Source organism: Podarcis raffonei, chromosome 3, assembly GCF_027172205.1.
Source record: "Podarcis raffonei isolate rPodRaf1 chromosome 3, rPodRaf1.pri, whole genome shotgun sequence".
Taxonomy (NCBI): Eukaryota; Metazoa; Chordata; class Lepidosauria; order Squamata; family Lacertidae; genus Podarcis; species Podarcis raffonei.
Window position 1 is genome coordinate 68,888,377 of NC_070604.1, and position 20,348 is coordinate 68,908,724.

General features: G+C 41.0%; 1 protein-coding gene across 1 annotated transcript in view; it reads right to left on the reverse strand.

Moving 5' to 3' along the window:
• Positions 1–20,348, reverse strand: part of SYNE1 (spectrin repeat containing nuclear envelope protein 1) — a 302,115-nt gene that overhangs the window by 275,359 nt on the left and 6,408 nt on the right. The window contains exon 2 of the mRNA XM_053382199.1: positions 15,766–16,024. Coding sequence (XP_053238174.1) covers positions 15,766–15,832 — 67 coding nt within the window. The 5' untranslated portion in view covers positions 15,833–16,024. The remainder of the gene's footprint in view (positions 1–15,765; positions 16,025–20,348) is intronic.

The window sequence follows — 20,348 nt, forward strand, 5'->3', positions numbered from 1 at the left end:
ACAAGCACTTCTGGAGTATGCTACATGTACAACCACTGCCTGTTTGACTGGTTGTGCAAAAAGCAGACGACAGTTAGCCTAAGTTCCTGTGAAGCAGAACTCAATGCTCTGTCATTTTCACTCATGGATTGTGAATGGTTGATGCAACTGTTTAAGGACATTGGGGTTTCTGTGAAATGTCCTATACAAGTGTATCAAGACAATAGATCTTGTTTGGCTTTGCTGAACTCAGAGAGTTGCAAGCAAAGAACCAAGTACTTGCAGATTAAGCTACATCGTGCAAGAGAGTGTATTCAGAAAGGACTCATTCAGGTGTCCTACATGCCAGGAAATGAAATTCCTGCTGATCTGTTGTCTAAGGTTGTTAACAGAGAACAACTAAAGGTTTACGCACAAAGGTTGCAATTGGGTTGAACCACAGGTACTACAGGTTACACGGAAAGGGGGAGGATGTTAGGATATTTCCGTTCCACCTTAAAAGGGAGCAGGATGTTTGTATAACAGCCTGCGTAAGTTCCTGTCTCACAGGATGTTTATGTTGTAAGTTCGTTTCGTTTTTGCCCGTCTTGCCTGAGCAGTCGGAGGAGACGGTCATGATTTCTTTGTTCTGACCAATGCCTAATAAACTGTAAATATGCATGTTCTGCTCTCTGCTTGTGCAACTTCCTGCTGTGTGAATTCTGCTGATATAGTGTGCACTAAGCCTGAGGCTTAGTGTCGCTGAATTGCTGATATTGCCTGACTACGGGAGGTCGATGGATCGTCCGGCACCGAGCTTGGGGGCCAAGATGGACTTTATCTCCCTGGCAGTATCCCAACATGGATGAGTCCCAAATAAAAGACACCACACTATTGAATGGGATCAAATCAGGCCACAACTTTTGACTACAGATGAAGAGGTCTGGCATAGGCAATGGGCAATCATTTATTTCTGGCCCACTTGCTGGAAATGACATCAAGGCATAGCTGCCAAGTGTCCCTTATTTGAAGGGACAGTCCCTTATTCCAGCGCCATGTCCCGCTGCTGTCCCTTATTGATAGATGTCCCTTAAATGTCCCTTAAATGATGTCCCTTAAATTTCAAAGGAAGCAGCTCCTCTCCCTCCCTCCCTGCCGGCCAGGGAGGAGGGAGGCTCCAACTGTGTTGCTTGGCTGTGTTGCTCACCCAATAAGAAGTCTAAGAATGACTGGGGGGTGGACCTTGCATGCCTTGTGTGTGGCTAGTTAATGCAAACTGAGGGGTTTTTTGAATGCTGGACGCCATTTTGTTGCATGTGCTGCAGCAAACTTTGCAGTGCAAAGCCAGGCCAGGGAGCCATCTTAAGTTGAGGCTGCATAGGCCTTGTGGTGCATGTGATTCAGATTCTATTCAGTTGAACCTCTGGTTACAAAGTTTATTGAACAGTGTTCTCGAAGCTACCCAGCATGAGTTTGACCAGATGGCAGGAGGACAGGAAGACTGGAGTACCTGGAACAGGTGAGGCTGCAGGTCCCTTATTTTGGCTGCTGGTCCCTTATTTTCAAGGCTGCTGGTCCCTTATTTTCAAATCTGTAAGTTGACAGCTATGCATCAAGGGTTAACCTGGCAGCGGGGATTCCTATGGATTTACATCAAATAGGAGGATCCTGAAATCCAGGCCCCCTCCTGGGCATATGGACATAAGCAACTCTTTCATGGATCCCTTTCATGGGATATCCTATTACTGGAGGGGTAGGTGAGGGGACAACCCCGAGGCAGGGAAGCCCAACCCTGCTAGGCGTTATCAGGGGTCTGTCCCTGCCCCAGTTTTAACCCCTACAACATTTTGTCCCCTACAACATTTTTGTCCCCTACAGCATCAAAGCTAATGCTGCCGTTGGTTCCTTGAGGGCAGGATATGGCAACAGGAAAACATATTCATGACAGTTGAGCTTTCTCACAATAAAACTTTCTCTGAACTTCGCATTTTGAAGAAAGCAAATGCACACATTTCTAAAAAGATACCACACATTATTTCCCAAAAATGGGGGGGGGGGTAATTGTTTTTGTTTGTTTGTTACTATGTCGTGAATTCTTGTGTTATATTGTGAACTGCCCTGTGATTCTCAGCTGAAGGGTAGAACAGAAATGTAATAAATCATATTAATAAAAATAAAATGTAGATAATAATAAAATGTAATTATTGAACTTCAGCCCAATTTACCCCATGCACAGAAAGGAATTATATGTATTCTGGATTTTCAGTTTAGTGTGTTAGTGCCTTTTACTGATGGAAAAGGCAGTAACGTTTCATAATCTGTATCCATTCAACAGAGCCAGGACCATTTTGATTTTTCCATTACTCTACAGACCCTTGCAAACTTTATAGTAGGCATAATTACTACTCAAAAAATGAAATAATATAGTATTCCTTTCATTTTATGCTCTAGTAAGTATAATGGGCTATGAGCTTATCACAACCTGAAGTGGTTAATACATAACATAATATAGTTTATTCATTCCAGCATTAATATAGTGCCACTTGTTTCTTACCATGACGATAACAGAATTCCCTCTTGTGTGGCTATGTGGCTATAATATTTACTGTATTTGCTAGAACATAGCAATTTACATGAATGCAGTTAGATTATAATATCTCTCTCTTTGATTACTGGAGTTAAATATCAATTTTGAGTGAGGGTTGCAAAACATAAATAGATTTTAAAGTTTAAGGAAGTTGCGGTTTACTTGCATTAATTATTTCTTATGTTCTTCAAAGCTTTGATAGTCTACTGGTATGATAAATGTAGAGAATGTAATCACTGGCCTGCATGATACAAGTACCAAGATATATTTGTGAGTCTACTCACAAATGAATTATTTTATAACATGCAATATATATTTTCACCAAGCAATACCAACCTCCTCCCCACCGACCACCAAAGCTGCTTATAGCTGGCTCTAGTGGCAGCCAGCCACTTCAAGTCTGCCTAATTACTGCAAGGGAGAAATTCAGAAAGCAGCTGGGCATCACACAATGTTCAAGTATGCAACAGAATTATAAAAGGTCACATCTGCAGTAGATTATTTTCAACTGCACCATACTTTATACTGAGATTTTGTGATTTGCGAATGCTGGTTACAGTTCAATTTATACATGAGATTCTGTTAAAATAAGCATACTAAAGGTACCCATGCAACTGCTAAAAATTAAGCATTTCCCATCTCAAGTTTGTCATCTATGAACTTATTCCTCCTCCTCTTTCTGGCTTCAGAGTTTTATTATCCACGTCATTATTTGGATGAAGACGACTGTTTATCTCTGCAGAAGTGGCAGCAAAATATCTATGCTTATCTCATATTTTAGTGTGAATAATTAAAATGTCAACCAAACACTACAACAGGGATGGGGAACCTCTGGCTCTCCAGAAGCTGTTGGACAAATTCCTTCAGCCCCAGTTAGTCTATTGAACAGCATTGCTACTGATTGGAGATGCTGAAGCCCAGCAACACCTGGAGGGCCACTATCTCCAGATAGCTATGAAAGCTATCTTAGATAAGACCAGACTATTGGTCATTTTAGTTCAGTATTGGCTCCATTGACTAGCTAGCTATTGCTGTCCGTGGTCTCAGACATGGATCTTCTCTAGCGCTTCCCAAAGATGGCAGGGACTGAACCAGGGTTCTTCTGCATACAAAACATGTACTCTATCATGAACTATGACCCAACCCCAGGTCCTCCATCTATTCACTACATTTTGCTTTTTACTCTGAAAATCTTCAAAAAATCAGTAAACAAAATGTCAACAAATAAACCTTCTAAAGTCTGTGTGATTTTTTTCAAAAGCTACTATTTTGAAGCCTGCTCTGTAGGGCTGAATGGTGTTGTTCAGACAGGACTTTGAGGCAGAGCTCCAGGGCCCCATTCAGCAGAATGAGCAGGGGGGCTCCCAAATAGAGTAACCAAAGTAGCACACATTAACATCTAAAGAGGTGAACTGCTGTAAGACCATTAAGTACAGTGTCTAAAATTAGAGCAAAGAAGAGAACACACTTAAAATACAGTACAGAGGTGATGACTGACTTGTGCCATCTTGTCTTGAACCACAAATCTACAGGCATGCTGTGGACCACCAGAAGGAAACTCAAGACAGATGGTCTGCATCTGTTTAGAGGAACTCTGAACTGCTGTTAAGTTATTTAATGTCTGGGAAGGCTAAAGAGAGTCAAATAGGAAGAGACATACTATATCCTGTTAGTGAAATAATGTCAGCATGCAAATCTAAGTATTAAGTCTATTTTTTTATTCTCTCCCAGGCCCCAAAACATTTAGACTGTTATCTCCTTCTTGCTATGAAATGCTGCTGTTTAGCAGTTCTTTAACTAAAGAAAAAATACCACGCAGCATACATGAACAGTCCCATTCAGCTCAGCATTGTGCTCCTGACACTGGTGAAAGAAATACCCCCAGGAAGTTTACACAAGTCTCACTGGAAGTGTCAGTTCCCTACTGCTTCTCCATGGCATCTGATAATCTGTGGAAGTTAAAAGTATTTGAGGAAAGAGGTGGCACTTCAAGCTATCATACTGTGCAGAGAACTAAGCTCTGTGCTTTCAAAATAGCACCAGTTAATATCTAACATTACTTTCACGTCTTCAAACCAGTTCACAACCTGTAAGGCACTGTCCTCTTACCCCGTGGCTGCAGCTCTTACTTCCTGGAAATTGAAATTAGGATTGCAGCCTTTTCCAAATTACAGGATGACGATGATGGCAATTGTTGTTATGACATTTGAACAACTGAACACCAACAGAATGAAGAAAAATGGTTTACTACTGGAAGCCTTGTGTTGTTTAACAGTAAAGGGGGTGGTGAGGTTGTAATGAGCTAGAAAGTTTATTCAGTGAAAGGAAACTAAGGGTGCATTGCAAACCCAAGATCCACTGGGATGAGCCAAGGCTGGGGTAACTCCTCAAGAAGGAGTGGGCCCCTATTCCAAACTCTGTCATATGATCTAGTAACCCAGCATACGTTGGTAAAATGGGTGATATAAGTCAAAATCAATTTTAAAGTCTTATTCTTGCTCTGCCAGGCTTGGGCTGGTTCAGCTGGCAGTAACCCACTCCTGAATGGAGTTTAGAATAGGGGTAAGTTACACCAGTATAAATTATGCTGGCTTCCTACAGTTTAGATTGCTCTGCCTTCTCTATAAAGTGTAATTAGCATTGGAAACTTCTTAACACAGCAGCAGCTATGTCTATGACTCCAGATCCAACATTGGAGAGATGTCCAATGTTTGCTGATGTTCCCAAAATGTTGGCTGAAGCATCAAGAGTCTCATTGTTACTAACATTCCCCATCCCATAAACCTTGTGCTGCTTATTTAGAAAATAGGAGTGGAAGTAGGTATTCTAAAGGGGGACAGCATTGTTCATGTAGTCTATAGCTTTGGATCCATCTTCTAAATTAGAGATGCCAGTAAAGTCATTCTGAGCCAAATTCAGATATGAACTAAAGCAGCTCTTAGAAGCCATTATCAAATTGGATCAAAATATGAGTTGGAGAAGAATTTCCAGCTTGCCCCTTGCCCACCCTTGCTGTTCCAAAATGAATTGCCAGCCTCCTCACATACTTCATTTCCCCTAACTTATCTAATAAATGGCAGCAGTGCGAGCAACAGCAGAGGCATATAGAAGGAGGAAGCAGATTATCTCTTCCCTTCTTAATCTATTGCTCTGCAATGCACTGTGACGCTCTCTTCAGCAGCCCTCATGAGAAGTACTTCTCCCATGATCCCCTGGTGTGGCAGAGCCACAAAGACCTTGTCTCCTCTCCCTTCACATCAGTTTTGCTGTTTCCACTGCTGCTCACAAATAAGTGAAAGGAAGAAAGGGTGTGATTTGGGGTTGGCAAGAGGAGTGTCTGGGGATGGTGGAGGTTGGTGAGGAAAATTTTCCAAGCCCCTCTGGGTTATTGCCTTGGAAAAGTACAAGTGTTTCCAATTTTAGAGAATTCTTTCTGATGTAATGCAAACAGAGCTTTGGAGAGCTTCTGTACCTCTACTCTAGATCCATTTTTAAACAAGGGAGTTCTGCTGGGAAACTTCAAAGCACCTGGCAATGAGATTATTATAACAATTATTTTCATAGTCTTCTGAGAATACCTTTCCGTTCTGACAACTTACTGTTCATTTTATAGCTTATGCCTTTGCCACAAGTGACTCATGGTGTGAAATCAACCCCAAGGAAACTCTGTGATGAATTGATTTTGGCAGTATAAACCTCTTACTCTGCATGGGTTTCCAACTGCCTTTTTTCTCTGGTCTTGTATGTCTTACAGTTCCAAAGGTATGGCATTCTTGATTTACACAGTGTGACATCAGAATTAGCCACTCTTTCACTCAAGTAATATAATGCAGGTTCTCTAGCAAATTGTATGCATTTTTAAATTTAAGTTGTTAGCTAATATTTAGATACTGTACAGCGTTCAACAGAATTTTAGAGAAAAGTTCAAAATATATAGCTGGTTGCTGCTGCATATGTTCAAAAGCTGACAATTAGAAATGTTTCCCACCACTGTCTTACAAAGCTGTGACTGTTGTAGACTAAACCCATCAATTTGTAGGAGAAATTCAAATATTCATTAATTTAAAATAACAAAAATGGTTTGTAAGAGGAGGAAAGGGTGATGTTCTAATTTCCATCCTGACTTCCTGCTTCGAACAAATCAGTTTTCCATGACACTGGAATCAATAAAAATATGGTTGCAAAAACATTTCTGGTAATGAAGGCCAACCAAGATTTAGCAAATCAGGAACAAGGTGAAGTAATCAAAGTATATGGTAATAGGAGGTAAAGAGAGAACAATGTGTGGAGCACACATGTACAGAACTCATTCACATTGGCCAGGTTATGGTTTGGATATTAAATCTGAATAAAGCTTGTGGCTGATATGGTTTTTGTTTGCCCAGATTTAGATCATGCTACTTGCGACTTGTAGTCAATTATGTGCTTCTTTTGCAGCAACAAGAGTTTCTTCATTCTTATTAATCCCATCATAATTTGCTCTGATTCCGAGTCCCATTTTAATTAACATCAGAAATTTTTCTTTCTATATGTGTCTGATCCTCCTTCACGACAATATTTTAAAAGTACAACCTCCTGCATATTCTATAAGCAGCTTCTAAAGATAAAATCTTGATGCACAGAAAAACCTTCCCGCCTTCATACAAGTCTCCTAATATTATTCCTTAAAATCTCTTCTTTGTTCTCCAAGTACAGAAATTTCACTGTTATGCTATTCTGGTTTACTTTTGTGAGGTTTGTGATGGTCTATCCATCTTGATTTGTCTTAGAATTCCATTCCAAGAGTCATTTTCAATTACTCAGTGAGAAATGATTCATATTTGCTCCTTTTCATCTCTTTCCTGAATAACAGGTTACACTTACATGTGTTACTTCCAATGCTCTTTATTCAATTACAGTCCAGTTTTCTGAGTTCCGTTCTGCTTTTCATTGTGTCATCTTTATGGATCTCAGATTCTACTGTATGCAACTTCTAAATAAGATCAACTGTGGTTTTTTTAAGTAACATGGTTAAGGTAGAGATCCCACAATTGACTTCCATCTTAAAATTTACTCCATGATCTTTTTTTATATGGAAGTTTAGTGCCAATCCCTGATCTCATCAGATACATCACTTCCCTGTCTGTCAATATCTTAGTCAAGGTAAGCTCTAAAGGCTAAGAGTGATGGAGTTGTATGTGGACCACCCAAACACCACACACACAGGGGTGAGTGGAAATCTATTCAGCCATGAAGTTTTTTTAGTGGCTTGGTGCAAATAAAGGGTAAATAAGAGATAAGCCCATGTACGTTGGCCTGGATTTTTAAAGAGGAAACATGCAAATCAAGGTTCAAAATGTATATGCACATATTAGAATTCAGCTGCCAACTTCCATGGACTCAGTAGTGCATATTTAGTTTTTCATTTATTGGTTGCTTTGGCTCAGATCAGCTTTGCCTCTTAGCTGCCTAATCATCTTATTTCAAATATTGCTGTTGGTTAATTTGCCCAGGCAATAGGTATAGATGACATTTATTAAAGAAAGCACATACTGTACATGCTTAAGGCAACTATAACAAAAATCTTCTTCGAGAGAAGGAATACTTCACAGAAATATGTAGCAAATCAATTTTTTCTAGTATGCTTTTGTTAGAACTTTTTGTAATTTGAAGTATTTGAAGTATTTCATTTCCTACCCACATTTTACAAAAGTTTATACAGAACTTTCAATTTTCAAAACAAACACTTTGAAAATGGAAAGTTTTGTACACAGTATGAGCTAGGTATTATTTATTATTGTAAGTTATGCAAATACTTCTCTCTCTTACTATATTTTAGTAGCACTTCTAACCTTTGCAGCACTCAGTCAAGATTGATAGGTCCAGCTCTCTGTAAATCAGAACTATAAGTACAAATGTGGATGAGCATAAGTGGTAGAAGTACCGAAGTAAAAATGCAAAAAAAAATTTTTATTACATATTACAAAACATGCAATTTCCCCCCTACTTGGCAATAACCACAATGTGAATGCATGTGGGGCGGAATGATACACATATGACATCTGTTTGCTCTATGTTTAGATAATGCATGACAATGGCTTTTTTCCCACCTCCATGCAGAAGAGCAAATCCAAGCTGGATTCAACTTGGTCATAGTTTTTTAACACTTGTATCACTGTTTAGGATAAGGTAGGTAGCCGTGTTGGTCTGACATAGTGGAAATAAAAAAATAAAAAATAGTCCAGTAGTACCTTAGAGACCAACTAAGTTTGTTCTAGGTATAAGCTTTCGTGTGCATGCACATGAAAGCTTATACCTAGAACAAACTTAGTTGGTCTCTAAGGTACTACTGGACTATTTTTTATATATATTACTGTTTAGGATAAGTTTAAGATAAGCATAACAATCTTGTAAGTTCCCCTTCTCCTTCTTTCATCCTATAATTCTTTTTATTTTAAATAAAGAGTACATTTTTAAAAACTTGTGTGTCAGAGCTAAAAGCAAACTGAAATGTGGGAGGTACTAAGCACTGCTAGCAGATATTGAAAAAAGAAAAACCTGGACTATTTCTTCAAAACTCAAAAAATGAAACAAAGTATTGTTTCACGTTGTTATGAGATTGGTGGTTGAACTAGATGACTGCAACATCCCTTCTAAGACTGTGATCAGGAACATTTGGTGATGAGAGATGCTGCTATGCACCTGGCCTTCAAGCAACAGAGCCACTACTGCTTCCCAGGAGGAAGAGGGGGAAAACAGCAGGGAAGTTGGCACTGTGTGGATGCATTGGTGGAGCCAATTTGGTGTCCCCACCAATGCAGCTGCACCACAAGGCTCTCCCTGCTGCCTTGTCCCTCCACTTCTTCACTCAATAACCAACAGCATCTCTGCTGCCAGGAGTGTGGCATTCTGCCTCTCTCACCAACCACACCTGCCTGTGATACTTGTGGAGTCTAATGGTAGGGTCTGTGAAACCAGCCAAACCAGAATGACTAGCAGGACTGTCAGAGATTGTCTTAGTGGTTTAGCAGACCCACCTAGCACCTTACCTTGCTATGCCCTCTAGCTGGAGTCTTCTGAAAGAAGAGACTTTTGGGAAGAGAACTGACTGTACCCCCTTCCTCCTCCCAGCTGTAGAATGTGCTAAGAGAGAAGTTTGAGTAATTGGAGTAGAGAGACAAACTGAGTTGAAACTAATACAAGGACACAGAAGGCCAAGTTGCTCACTGTAAGGATCTGTGCTGCAAGTGGTTCCCTTAAATATCTGATGGGGAGAGTGATTTTGGGACATCTATTTGACTTAAGAGGCATCTTCACCTATGCTCCACCTGTATAAGTGTGTGTGTATGTGTGTGTAACAAAACACCAGTAAGCCTCCTGTGATCTGATTCCAAAGAAAATAGACCCTAGTTATACACACACCCTGGAGTTTTCACTTCTTTGGGAAGTGGGCCATGCATAAAAGTATCTTAAATTTAGATTTGAAATGCTTTATTTGAAACAATGGGCTCACAGTGCCCAAGCAGGGACAATCATGTATTCTTTAGCTGCCCAGATAAGAACTGCTCTTGGGGGATGAATGATCTCAATCTGTCTACTTTGCTATGATTCCTATAACTCAGGTTTGGCTTCATTGTTTCTCAAGGTGCAGGTGTGTGATGGAAAAATTGATAACAGAAAAAAGAATGCTGATATAGTTGTTTAATTAGTACATTCTTCCCTAACCTAGATGTAGAACATCTGGAAGGAGTCATAATGATGGAAACTATTGGGTTGCCCCAAAATCCATCTAACTCTTTATGCACAAATATTTTCTCTATCAGACAAAGTGCACATAAGATCCTGCCATCATTTGTACCTCTTCTCCATTACCTTTCTGTTCTGTTGAGAATTCTCTATATGGCACTTGAGACAGTCACCCATTCTGTTTTGGAATTATGTGGAAAACAATGATTGTTCTGAAATGAATATGAAAACTTAGATCATGTGATGTTGAGGCATGTGATTCTTGAGCTGGTGGCTGCTTCAGGGACAAAGTAGGCATGACCTATATTCTTAAAGAACTGCAGACTCAGCCCATAGCTTCCCATTACTAGGCTATGGTGAACATTAAATAGGATGACCTATGTCTACTTCCCCAAGATCCTTTTCAAATTTTTGAGTTGATAGGTTTTGCCTTGTGCAAAGGGGTGGACAAGATAATCTTAAGGAGCCTATCAACTATTTAATTCTAGGCCAACTTCTCTAGGGAGAGCTTTCCACAAATGGAAGCCACTGCAGAAAAGGCCCGTTCTCGTCTTCCCTCTCTCTAGACCTTTTCTGAAGGAGGCACATGAAGAAGGGTCTCAGATGATGCTCACAGGGTCTGGGTAGGTTCGTCTGGAGAGAAGTGACCCTTGATGTATTGCAGTCATGAGCCATTTAAGGCTTTATGGGTAAAAACTAGTACTTTGAATTGTGCTCTGAAACTAATTGGCAGCCAGTGCAGTTGGGCCAGGATCAGCATAATATGCTCAAACTGCCTTGCCCCAGTGAACAACCTGGCTGCTGAATTCTGCACCAGCTGAAGATGGGAACAAACATTTTTGGTTGTCTTGGTAGATGACCTATACCATGAATGGAGCAGAGTACCAAATCTACAGACAGCATCTTTTTTTGCTGTGAAACCAGCAGGAGTTAATAGTACAGATAACCAAATTTACTTTGCAAATTTAAGCAGATATGATTATAACAGTAGAATGGGCATGTTAAAACAACCATGTAGGTTGGGCAGATCTGTTTTATCCAGAGTCCAGCCAGGGATGGCAAAATTGCAGGTCATGATACATAATTAGTGGCTTGTGTCTGGGCTGATAGGGTACAAGTTGTGCAGACCTGACATAGCATTTTCAAGTCTACAGGGATATTTATAATTCCCTCATCACTTATGTCTGACATCTACTAGAGCTGAAACTCTTAATTCATAAAGGCCAGAAAGAGTCTGCACTGCAGATTGTCTGCTCATCCATAATGCAGGACCACAGCCTAAAAAAAGAACTGTACTCAAGCTCGGCAGAGGTGAAATATTTATTTAACTCCTGTTTGATCTTGCAGCAGAAACCAGATGCTGACAATACAAAGGAAACCCTCTTTATTTTAGAGCAAGGAAATGAGCGAACAGGTTAGAAAACTGTGGGTGCACTAACATAAATGTCCATGTGCCAGTTTATTGCTTTCCCCACCCTCCCTTCTTCTCAAGCATCATCAGTTATATAAATGAGTCATCAGCGGTTTGAGAAATTTCCAAAAGAATGATGAAAACTGAAAATGCACTCATGTAATGCTTCAAGCAAAAGTTACTGATGGGATAAGAGGTCTATCCAAGTGGGGCGCAATGGAGCCATAATTCCAGGGACGTAAAATACTGATAAATCCATATTGAGGACCCACATAAAAATTCAGAAAGGCAACTCAGCTAACACAACTCAGGTTCTGATAAACACTGTTACGTGCAGTAAAAGGTTACCTGATGACCAGCAAGGAGAAAGTTCAAGAAATGTGGTGAGAGAAAAAAGGCAGAGGTCAGGTTTAAGATAATAAAAGCAGGGAAGTGGTTAGTACCACGGAGAGCTCCAAGTGATAGTGGGGCTGGAAGCAAGACAAGCTGAATGCAGTATTGTTCCAATGACAAGCAAGCTCCAACTGAGCCTTAGATACAAATGCACATATATTAATTCCCTGATCTTAAGCCAATGTAGCCAACTGGCCAGTTTTGAACTAGCAGCTAGTTTTTCAAGCTTTGGGCCCATTGCTAGATGAGATATCTATATTTATTATACCCTACATTAGCTTTGGGTTGTATTCTACTAATATGTTCTCTCAACACAAAAATATTCAGCTTCTGCAATGGGACTTTTCTCCTCTCTTCCACCCACATGGCCTGGCACCTTCCCAAATCTGTACCAGAGGGTTGGGGAAACTCCCAGAACAGATTTAGGGGGCATGTGGAGGGAGCAGAGAGGGAGAAGCTTCCACTGTGCAAATCCTTGTGCTGATGGAACTGCCTTAGCACAATTGAACAGAGTATTTTCCATGTGTTCCACCTATAACCAGAGACATGAGATTCTCCCCCCATCCCAATGACTGAATTCTGATTTAGTTTGTCTAGTTGAATTCAACTGCAATCCAAATCTGCTTTAAAGCAGGCTGGGAGGGGGGTTGGTGTCCCTCCACTTACTTCTGCCAGCTCAGCAAATCTCCCACAGGTATAACCCCACAAGTAGAACCTGGCACAGCCCTGAAATGGGGCATTCTTGAAAGCGAGGTGAGTCTGAGCACTGGCATTGGGCCCAATCAGTTTGTTCTGCCTGCCTCACCATCATTTCCCACTGCCGCCACTGTGAATGGCCAGGCAGCAGATGTTGTGGCGGTGGTCAATGTGGTTTCAGATGGAATAAGATTTGGGGTTTTTTTGCTATCGTTTTCATTTACTTTTTTACTTTAAATCATCTAACATTTATATTCTATTTTTTGCTTTAAAAACAAAGCCGTTTACCAAACAGTAATACAAAAGACAATAAAGCCAAACACTAAAATTACACAATTGCATAATTAAAATAACTACAACTATGAGCAGCAACATAGTAAACAATAGGCACAGGTCAAATCTGTGTCCAGGGCAGCTGTTTACCAGCTCCATCTGGTACGCAGGCTGAGACCCTATCTGCCTGCGGACTGCCTCGCCAGAGTGGTGCATGCTCTGGTTATCTCCCGCTTGGATTACTGCAATGCGCTCTACATGGGGCTACCTTTGAAGGTGACCCGGAAACTACAACTAATCCAGAACGCGGCAGCTAGACTGGTGACTGGGAGCGGCCACAGAGACCACATAACACCGGTCTTGAAAGACCTACATTGGCTCCCAGTACGTTTCCGAGCACAATTCAAAGTGTTGGTGCTGACCTTTAAAGCCCTAAATGGCCTTGGTCCAGTATATCTGAAGGAGCGTCTCCACCCCCATCATTCTAACCGGACACTGAGGTCCAGCTCCGAGGGCCTTCTGGCGGTTCCCTCACTGCGAGAAGCCAAGTTACAGGGAACCAGGCAGAGGGCCTTCTCGTAGTGGCGCCTTCCCTGTGGCACACCCTCCCACCAGATGTCAAAGAGAACAACAACTACCAGGCTTTTAGAAGACATCTGAAGGCAGCCCTGTTTCGGGAAGCTTTTAATGTTTGATGTATTATAGTATTTTAATATTCTTTTGGAAGCCGCCCAGAGTGGCTGGGGAGGCCCAGCCAGATGGGCGGGGTATAAATAATAAATTATTTATTATTATTATTATTATTATTATTATTATTAACAATAGAAGACATCTCAATTAAGCACATCATGCTGCTGTCAAAAATGATAGCACTTTTCTTCATGAATAAAACAGTCACCTTTCCTCTTCTATGAACTAATTAGCATACAGTATGTACAATCTATTTTATTTACCAAAAATATTTTAATGGATTCTTTTTTAGAGAGTGATCCCAGGGTGAGGTAGATTAAATACTGTAAATTAAAATGAAACGAGTCCCAACTACAGTAGTCAAATAAGCAGATAAAACCACAGTGAAACCAGTAGCAAAAACAATATCAACCCCCCCCCCCATAAAGCCCTACTGGAATAAGTCATCTGAAGTTGGCACCAGAAACTCAGCCTTATTGCCAATCATACTTCAAGGGAAAGAGCATTCCATAATTTGTATTCCCCCACAGGGCCCTTTTCTTAGTTGCCACATGCCATATTTCCATTGAATGTGGATCAACTAGGAGAGCTTTAGCTGCTGCTTTTAACACAAAGGTAGATGGACACAGAGGGAGATAATGCTTCAAATATATAAGTTCCCACATTTTTTTTACAATTTTGTAAGTTATTACTAGTACCTTGAAACTGGCTTGGTAGCAAATTGGCAGTCTGTACAATCCTCTCAGTATTGGTATAAGATAATTCTGAGGAGCTTACGTTCTCAGCTATCTAGCTGCTGCATTTTTCACTAGCAACAGCTTCTGAACAATCCTCCACATACATTATGGTATTAAACATGGAAGGTTATCAGTGTATGGGTCACAGTGGCCAAGATGTCCCTATCCAGGAGCAGCCAGAGTTGGTGAACCAGCTGAAGCTTGAGAGAGGCACTAAAGCTATTTGTGCTCCAGGAACAATACAATCCTAGATCAAGGAGTATCCCTAGACTACAAACCTGTTTTTTCAGAGCAAGTCATGTACCTAATTCCAGTATCTGGAAACCACCAACCCACATGATCAGCATCTTGCTGGTATTCAGCTTCATTCTATGGGTTCTCATCTATTCCATCATGCTCAGACATTGGTCCAGGGCCTGCACAGCTTCTCCAGATACAGATGACAAGGAGAAACAGACATTGGTGTTGTCTGCATATTGATAACACCACACACCAAATCCCCTGATGGCTTCTCCCAGCAACTTCATACAGACATAAAGCAACCAGAGAAGACAGGATGAAACCCTGTGGGACTCCACAGCAGAACCACCACAGGGCCAAGTCACAGTCTCCAAATGCCACATTCTGAAACCAGTCCTACAGAAAGCAGCAGAGCCACCACAATACAATGCGTCCAACCCCCAACCCACAGTCAGTCCAATAAGGTACCATGTCAGATGGTATCAAAAGCCACCATGAGGTCAGAAAAAATAGCACACTCTCCCTGGCTAAGGTCATCCATTAGAGTAACCAAGGCTACTTCAGCCCAAAACAAAGCCTTTGCCCATACTGAAATGAGCCAAGTTATCTCAGTCCCCCCCCCCAGTGTTACTTTCCATCTGTATACAAAGATGGCTATTGCCACTTGTACATGAGCAAATTGATGAGTAAAGGGTAGTTTCACAAGAGGTGCATGGAGTGGCTGATTAGAGAGCAGTGTCTCGGTCAATAGACCACTGTATACATTTTCATATGCTTTTAAATACCTTTAGCTATACAGGAGCAGAAACGTTATTATCATAAGCATTTTATTGTTAGGAAGTGGCAATAAAAGTAATTTGTTCTGGACATAAATGAATCCAACAGCACATATCCCATACATCTCAACAGGACTTGTCCAAAATTTCCCCATGGTGTTGCCTTATGCTTTCAAGAGCCTAACACACAGGCACACAACTCTGTGTTCCACTAGACTTCAGCAACATCTGAAGAAGTTAATATAGCAAAGCTCAGCTGTTCTCTGTCAAGTTGCTTACCTTGGAGTCTCTGCATCACACCAGCAATATCACGAGGTGTTCTTGCTACTAGTCTTGAGGTGGCCATTGTTACTGTGTAGCAAACAGTCTGCTGTTTTTCCACTTTAAGATGTAAGATTTTGATTACTTCTTTTTGCAAAACATCATGAGTTGTAGCACGGCATGCCTTACTAAGTCACTGCAGCTCTTCAGTCAATACAAGTGCAGCTCTCAGAAATGGCGGTGCTTGAGGAATGCTCTCTTTCAGGAGACCTGAAGTCTGAAAAGACAGAAAAATGCAAGAGTGGGTTTCAGAGAACACAGTCTTGGCATAAAAATACTTCACTATACTGTCACTAGCTAATACATTCAAAAATCTGGGTGCCTTAGCTGTCCCAGGTGACTAATGACCTAATTCTATGAGCCACTGCATTGGAAAAGTAGCACAAGGGCTGCTGCACCAGAGGAACACTAAAAATTGTGGGCTGCTGCTGGTTTCCCCTTCAACCTTCAGTACAGCAGCATTGCTACATAAAAGACAAGACTATGTGGCTGGGAAATGCCTTACGTGGCAAAGAAGGAATGGGGGAAACATGAGTTCATGCAGACCATCTTATGGGCATTTCATATAACATGGATTCAGCTTTGTACAAATCTATATTCCTGATGCTAAATCAACCATTTATAACTGCGTTGAAGATGGCAACACACAGTGATTATTCCACAATAATTATGCTGGCTGGCACAAGCCTTTTGTGTACAGTAACAAGGTGCATCTTCAGGATTTTGGTATATATCTATACACATATCTTTCAACCTAGTTAATGGACAGTTTCCTTTGAAAGGAGTGAGTGCCATGCTTTGATGGTTTCAGAACACAACACTGCACTCTCTGTAGTTAAGCACTTAAATGCAACCATTGTGGGTGCACAGTATTTACTCACAGTGCTACCTCTTCTCACAGCCAAGAAAGAAAGAAGGACTAGCTGGAGTGTATAAAAACAAATAACTACCTGCTGATGGTGGAAGAAAGTAGTATAGAAGCCTATCTCACAAAAGGCCTCAGTAAGTAAAAAGGATAGGCGGGACTGAGAGGAGCAAGTATGGGAAGAGATAGCTAAGTTAGCTTATTATAGGCAGCAAAGCAGCATTTGAAACATTGTTCTAGATGCGTTTTGCCCACAGATTGTCTAGCCAGAGTGGTGCATCCTCTAGTTAGTGGTACCTTGGTTTACGAACTTAATCCGTTCCGGAAGTCTGTTCTTAAACCAAAGCTGTTCTTAAACCGAGGTGCGCTTTCTCTAATGAGGCCTCCTGCCACTGGTACCCTTCCACCGTTCGGCTTCCATTCGTAGACCGAGGTAAAATTCGCTAACTGGAACACTTCCGGTTTTGCGGAGTTCGTATACCAAATAGTTCGTAAACAGGGCTGTTCTTAAACTGAGGTACCACTGTATTTCCCGCTTGGACTACTGCAATGTGCTCTATGTGGGGCTACCTTTGAAGGTGACCCAGAAACTGCAACTAATCCAGAATGTGGCAGCTAGACTGGTGACTGGGAGTGGCCACCAAGACCATATAACACTGGTCCTGAAAGACCTACATTGGCTCCCAGTACGTTTCCAAGCACAATTCAAAGTGTTGGTGCTGACCTTTAAAGCCCTAAATGGCCTTGGCCCAGTGTACCTGAAGGAGTGTCTCCACCCCCATTGTTCAGCCCGGACACTGAGGTCCAGCACCGAGGGACTTTGGTGGTTCCCTCACTGCAAGAACTGAGGTTACAGGGAACCAGGCAGAGGGCCTTCTCAGTGGTGGCACCCGCCCTATGTAATGCCCTCCCATCAGATGTCAAGGAAATAAACAACTATCTGACATCTGAAGGCAGCCCTGTTTAGGAAAGTTTTTAATGTTTGAAGTTTTATTCTGTTTAAAATTCTGTTGGGAGCTGCCCAGAGTGACTGGGGAAACCCAGGCAGATGGGCAGGGTATAAATAAATTATTAGTATTATTAGTATTAGTTGTATTAGTGGTATTAGTATTAATGTGAGCAGTTTCTGAGCTTTGGGAGCAGTACTGCACCTAAGATTTCAGATTAAAACTGCCACTGATGGAGTAAAAGGAGGACCTTTTTCTGCCTCCCCACTTCCAGCCACTCTCTTAGGACTGGAGAAGAGACCCTCATAAAAATATTAGGGGGGCGGGCAGGGGATGGATGGCTTTGGGGTTGTTGTTTTTTTTTTTGCAGTCTTCAGATGAGCACTAGACCATGTGAAAAATGAGTAAGATCTTAGCTGCAGCTCATTCATTTTCAGCTTTGTATTCTTGTTATTTAAAAAGTGTGCCTAGACATTCCGTTGCAGCGCTCATAACCTAGGTTTAAGGTGCCATATAGCTCCTAGCTTTCATATCTCAGTTTTGAACACCGCAGCAAAGGGACAGCGAGGCAGAAATACAGAATGTGGCCCTCAGAACATAATGGACCAGAATTATGGTCCATAATGGTCAGATCACACAGCTCCATCCCAGATATCTCTTTCTCCAACGCCTCCAAACATTTCCTGTCCTCATATGCCAGAGAACAGCATCCGTCTCTGCATTCTCCTCAAAAAAGGGGGCAAATTTGAAAAACCAAATGGGGCATAAAGTACGGTATCTATACACTCAACACATTCTAATGAAACATGTACTAAAACATTTAAAAATAGCAACATACTTACACTGACTGTACAATTTTATATAGTCTTACTTAAAACTAAATCCACTGAGTTCAATGGAGCATACTCACAGAAAACTGCATATACAATTTCAGCCTGAAAAAGGCTTGTCTTCAAATTACATGGCTTTATTAATTGTTTGTGCCACTTCCAAGACTTCTTCGTTTCCTCACCAGATTTTTGCACTGTACTTATATTCAGCAGTTTATTCTGTTTTACCTATGACTTGCACACAAAGCTGTTTTTTGCAGCAACAGTGCAGTTGTAACTGCACATGTGGGAAAATATTGTGGTGTAGTAGGACAGTGTACTAGTAGTAGGATAATGCCAGAAGTATTTTCCTTGAGTTCCACCAGCAATCATTTATGCCTGAAGGCACAGGATTTATTTACTCTCTTAATATCATCTTACTTTTCAGTGCGGCAAATTTTATGTGTTCTGTAATATTATGCAATATGAAACATTTCTGTCCTCTAACAGCACAGCATTTATTTAAAAATCAGGAAGTACACACACACACACACACACACACACACACACACCAGCAGCATTGATTAAAGACTGTAAGTGAATCAATCCAGTCATTTATAATAGCATAGATTATCAACCATGAACGCTAGGTATCATGGGATTCAAAATACATTTAACAAGCTTAGCATAGAGCTGTTTATACTGTTGCTATAACAGGAGCACCTCTTATTGTGGTATATTTATTTACCATCCTTAAAAAAGGAGAAATTTTGTTTAGTGTTCCCTCTCACTTATAAGGGAGTTGTTATGAAATGAACCTTAAAATTCAAAGGTCCTGCCCTATGGCCGGATTTCAAACAGTTTCCCTGGAAAAAAATTTTGCCTTTTCATATTCAGATACACAGCACACACTATATGCAGTCAATGTTTGATACAATAATCCAGTTTTCTGTTCCCTTAAACTTCTTTCTTCTTCTCGTCACACTGGGGTCCTTTCTGTCATTTGGTTTGTCTCAATAGGCATGCAAGCTCTGAGCAGCAAATGTTTCACCTATCTGTGGCAAACTGATGCACAACAAAATGGCTCTTGTATGGCATCCCTGGTGGAAGGAGAAATGAAATGAAAGATGCAATGGCCCAGTTCAGATGGCCCAGTTCAGATGATCGTATCTCAGCTTATTAAATCAAGATACACGCGAGTCTTTTGGTTCTATGGTTACCAGCTTTAGAAGAAGCCAGGATATATATCTTGGCTTGTTCTGAAGGTGGCAACCATAGTTTCCCAATTCAGACAAGACAGAAACTATGGTTAATTAGAGACTTCCTGGTTTAAACGCAAGTTTCACCAAGGGGCTGCATACAGAGGCAATTGACTTGTGCATATTTATGATTTTCTAAATGTGGCCAAAGATGGATGAGATGAAGTGGTATTTTATTGAAGACTACTACTCTGTGTGCAGTGTGCACTTCCTTTTACGAAGTGTAGGTTAGCAGAAATTATAATGACTGTCGGGATGCTTATAGATATAAATACATTTAGTCTATTGAACCAGAATGTTCTGAAATAAGGTACATTTAACAGTCATCCATCCCCAAGGAATGGCAGCTTCGCTTCGCTGAAAGAGTCTGGAAGTGCTTTGTTGTAAGTGGAGGCCACCAGGCAGGCTATAGACAAAATAGACAAAGCCATTAGAAAAGGAATATGTGGAAGAGGAAGCCTGTGATAAAAGGGAAATTTCATGAAAATAGGAATGCTTCTCACTATCAGAGAGCTATGCATTCATTCACATCTACCCACTCTTTGCTCTTTTTCCAAACAAGCTCAGCATGCCTTATATATGGTTCATTAAAAAACATCTGAGCGTAAGAAGGACCTTCTGGATCAGGCCAATGACCATCTAGCCCAGCATCCTGTTTTCA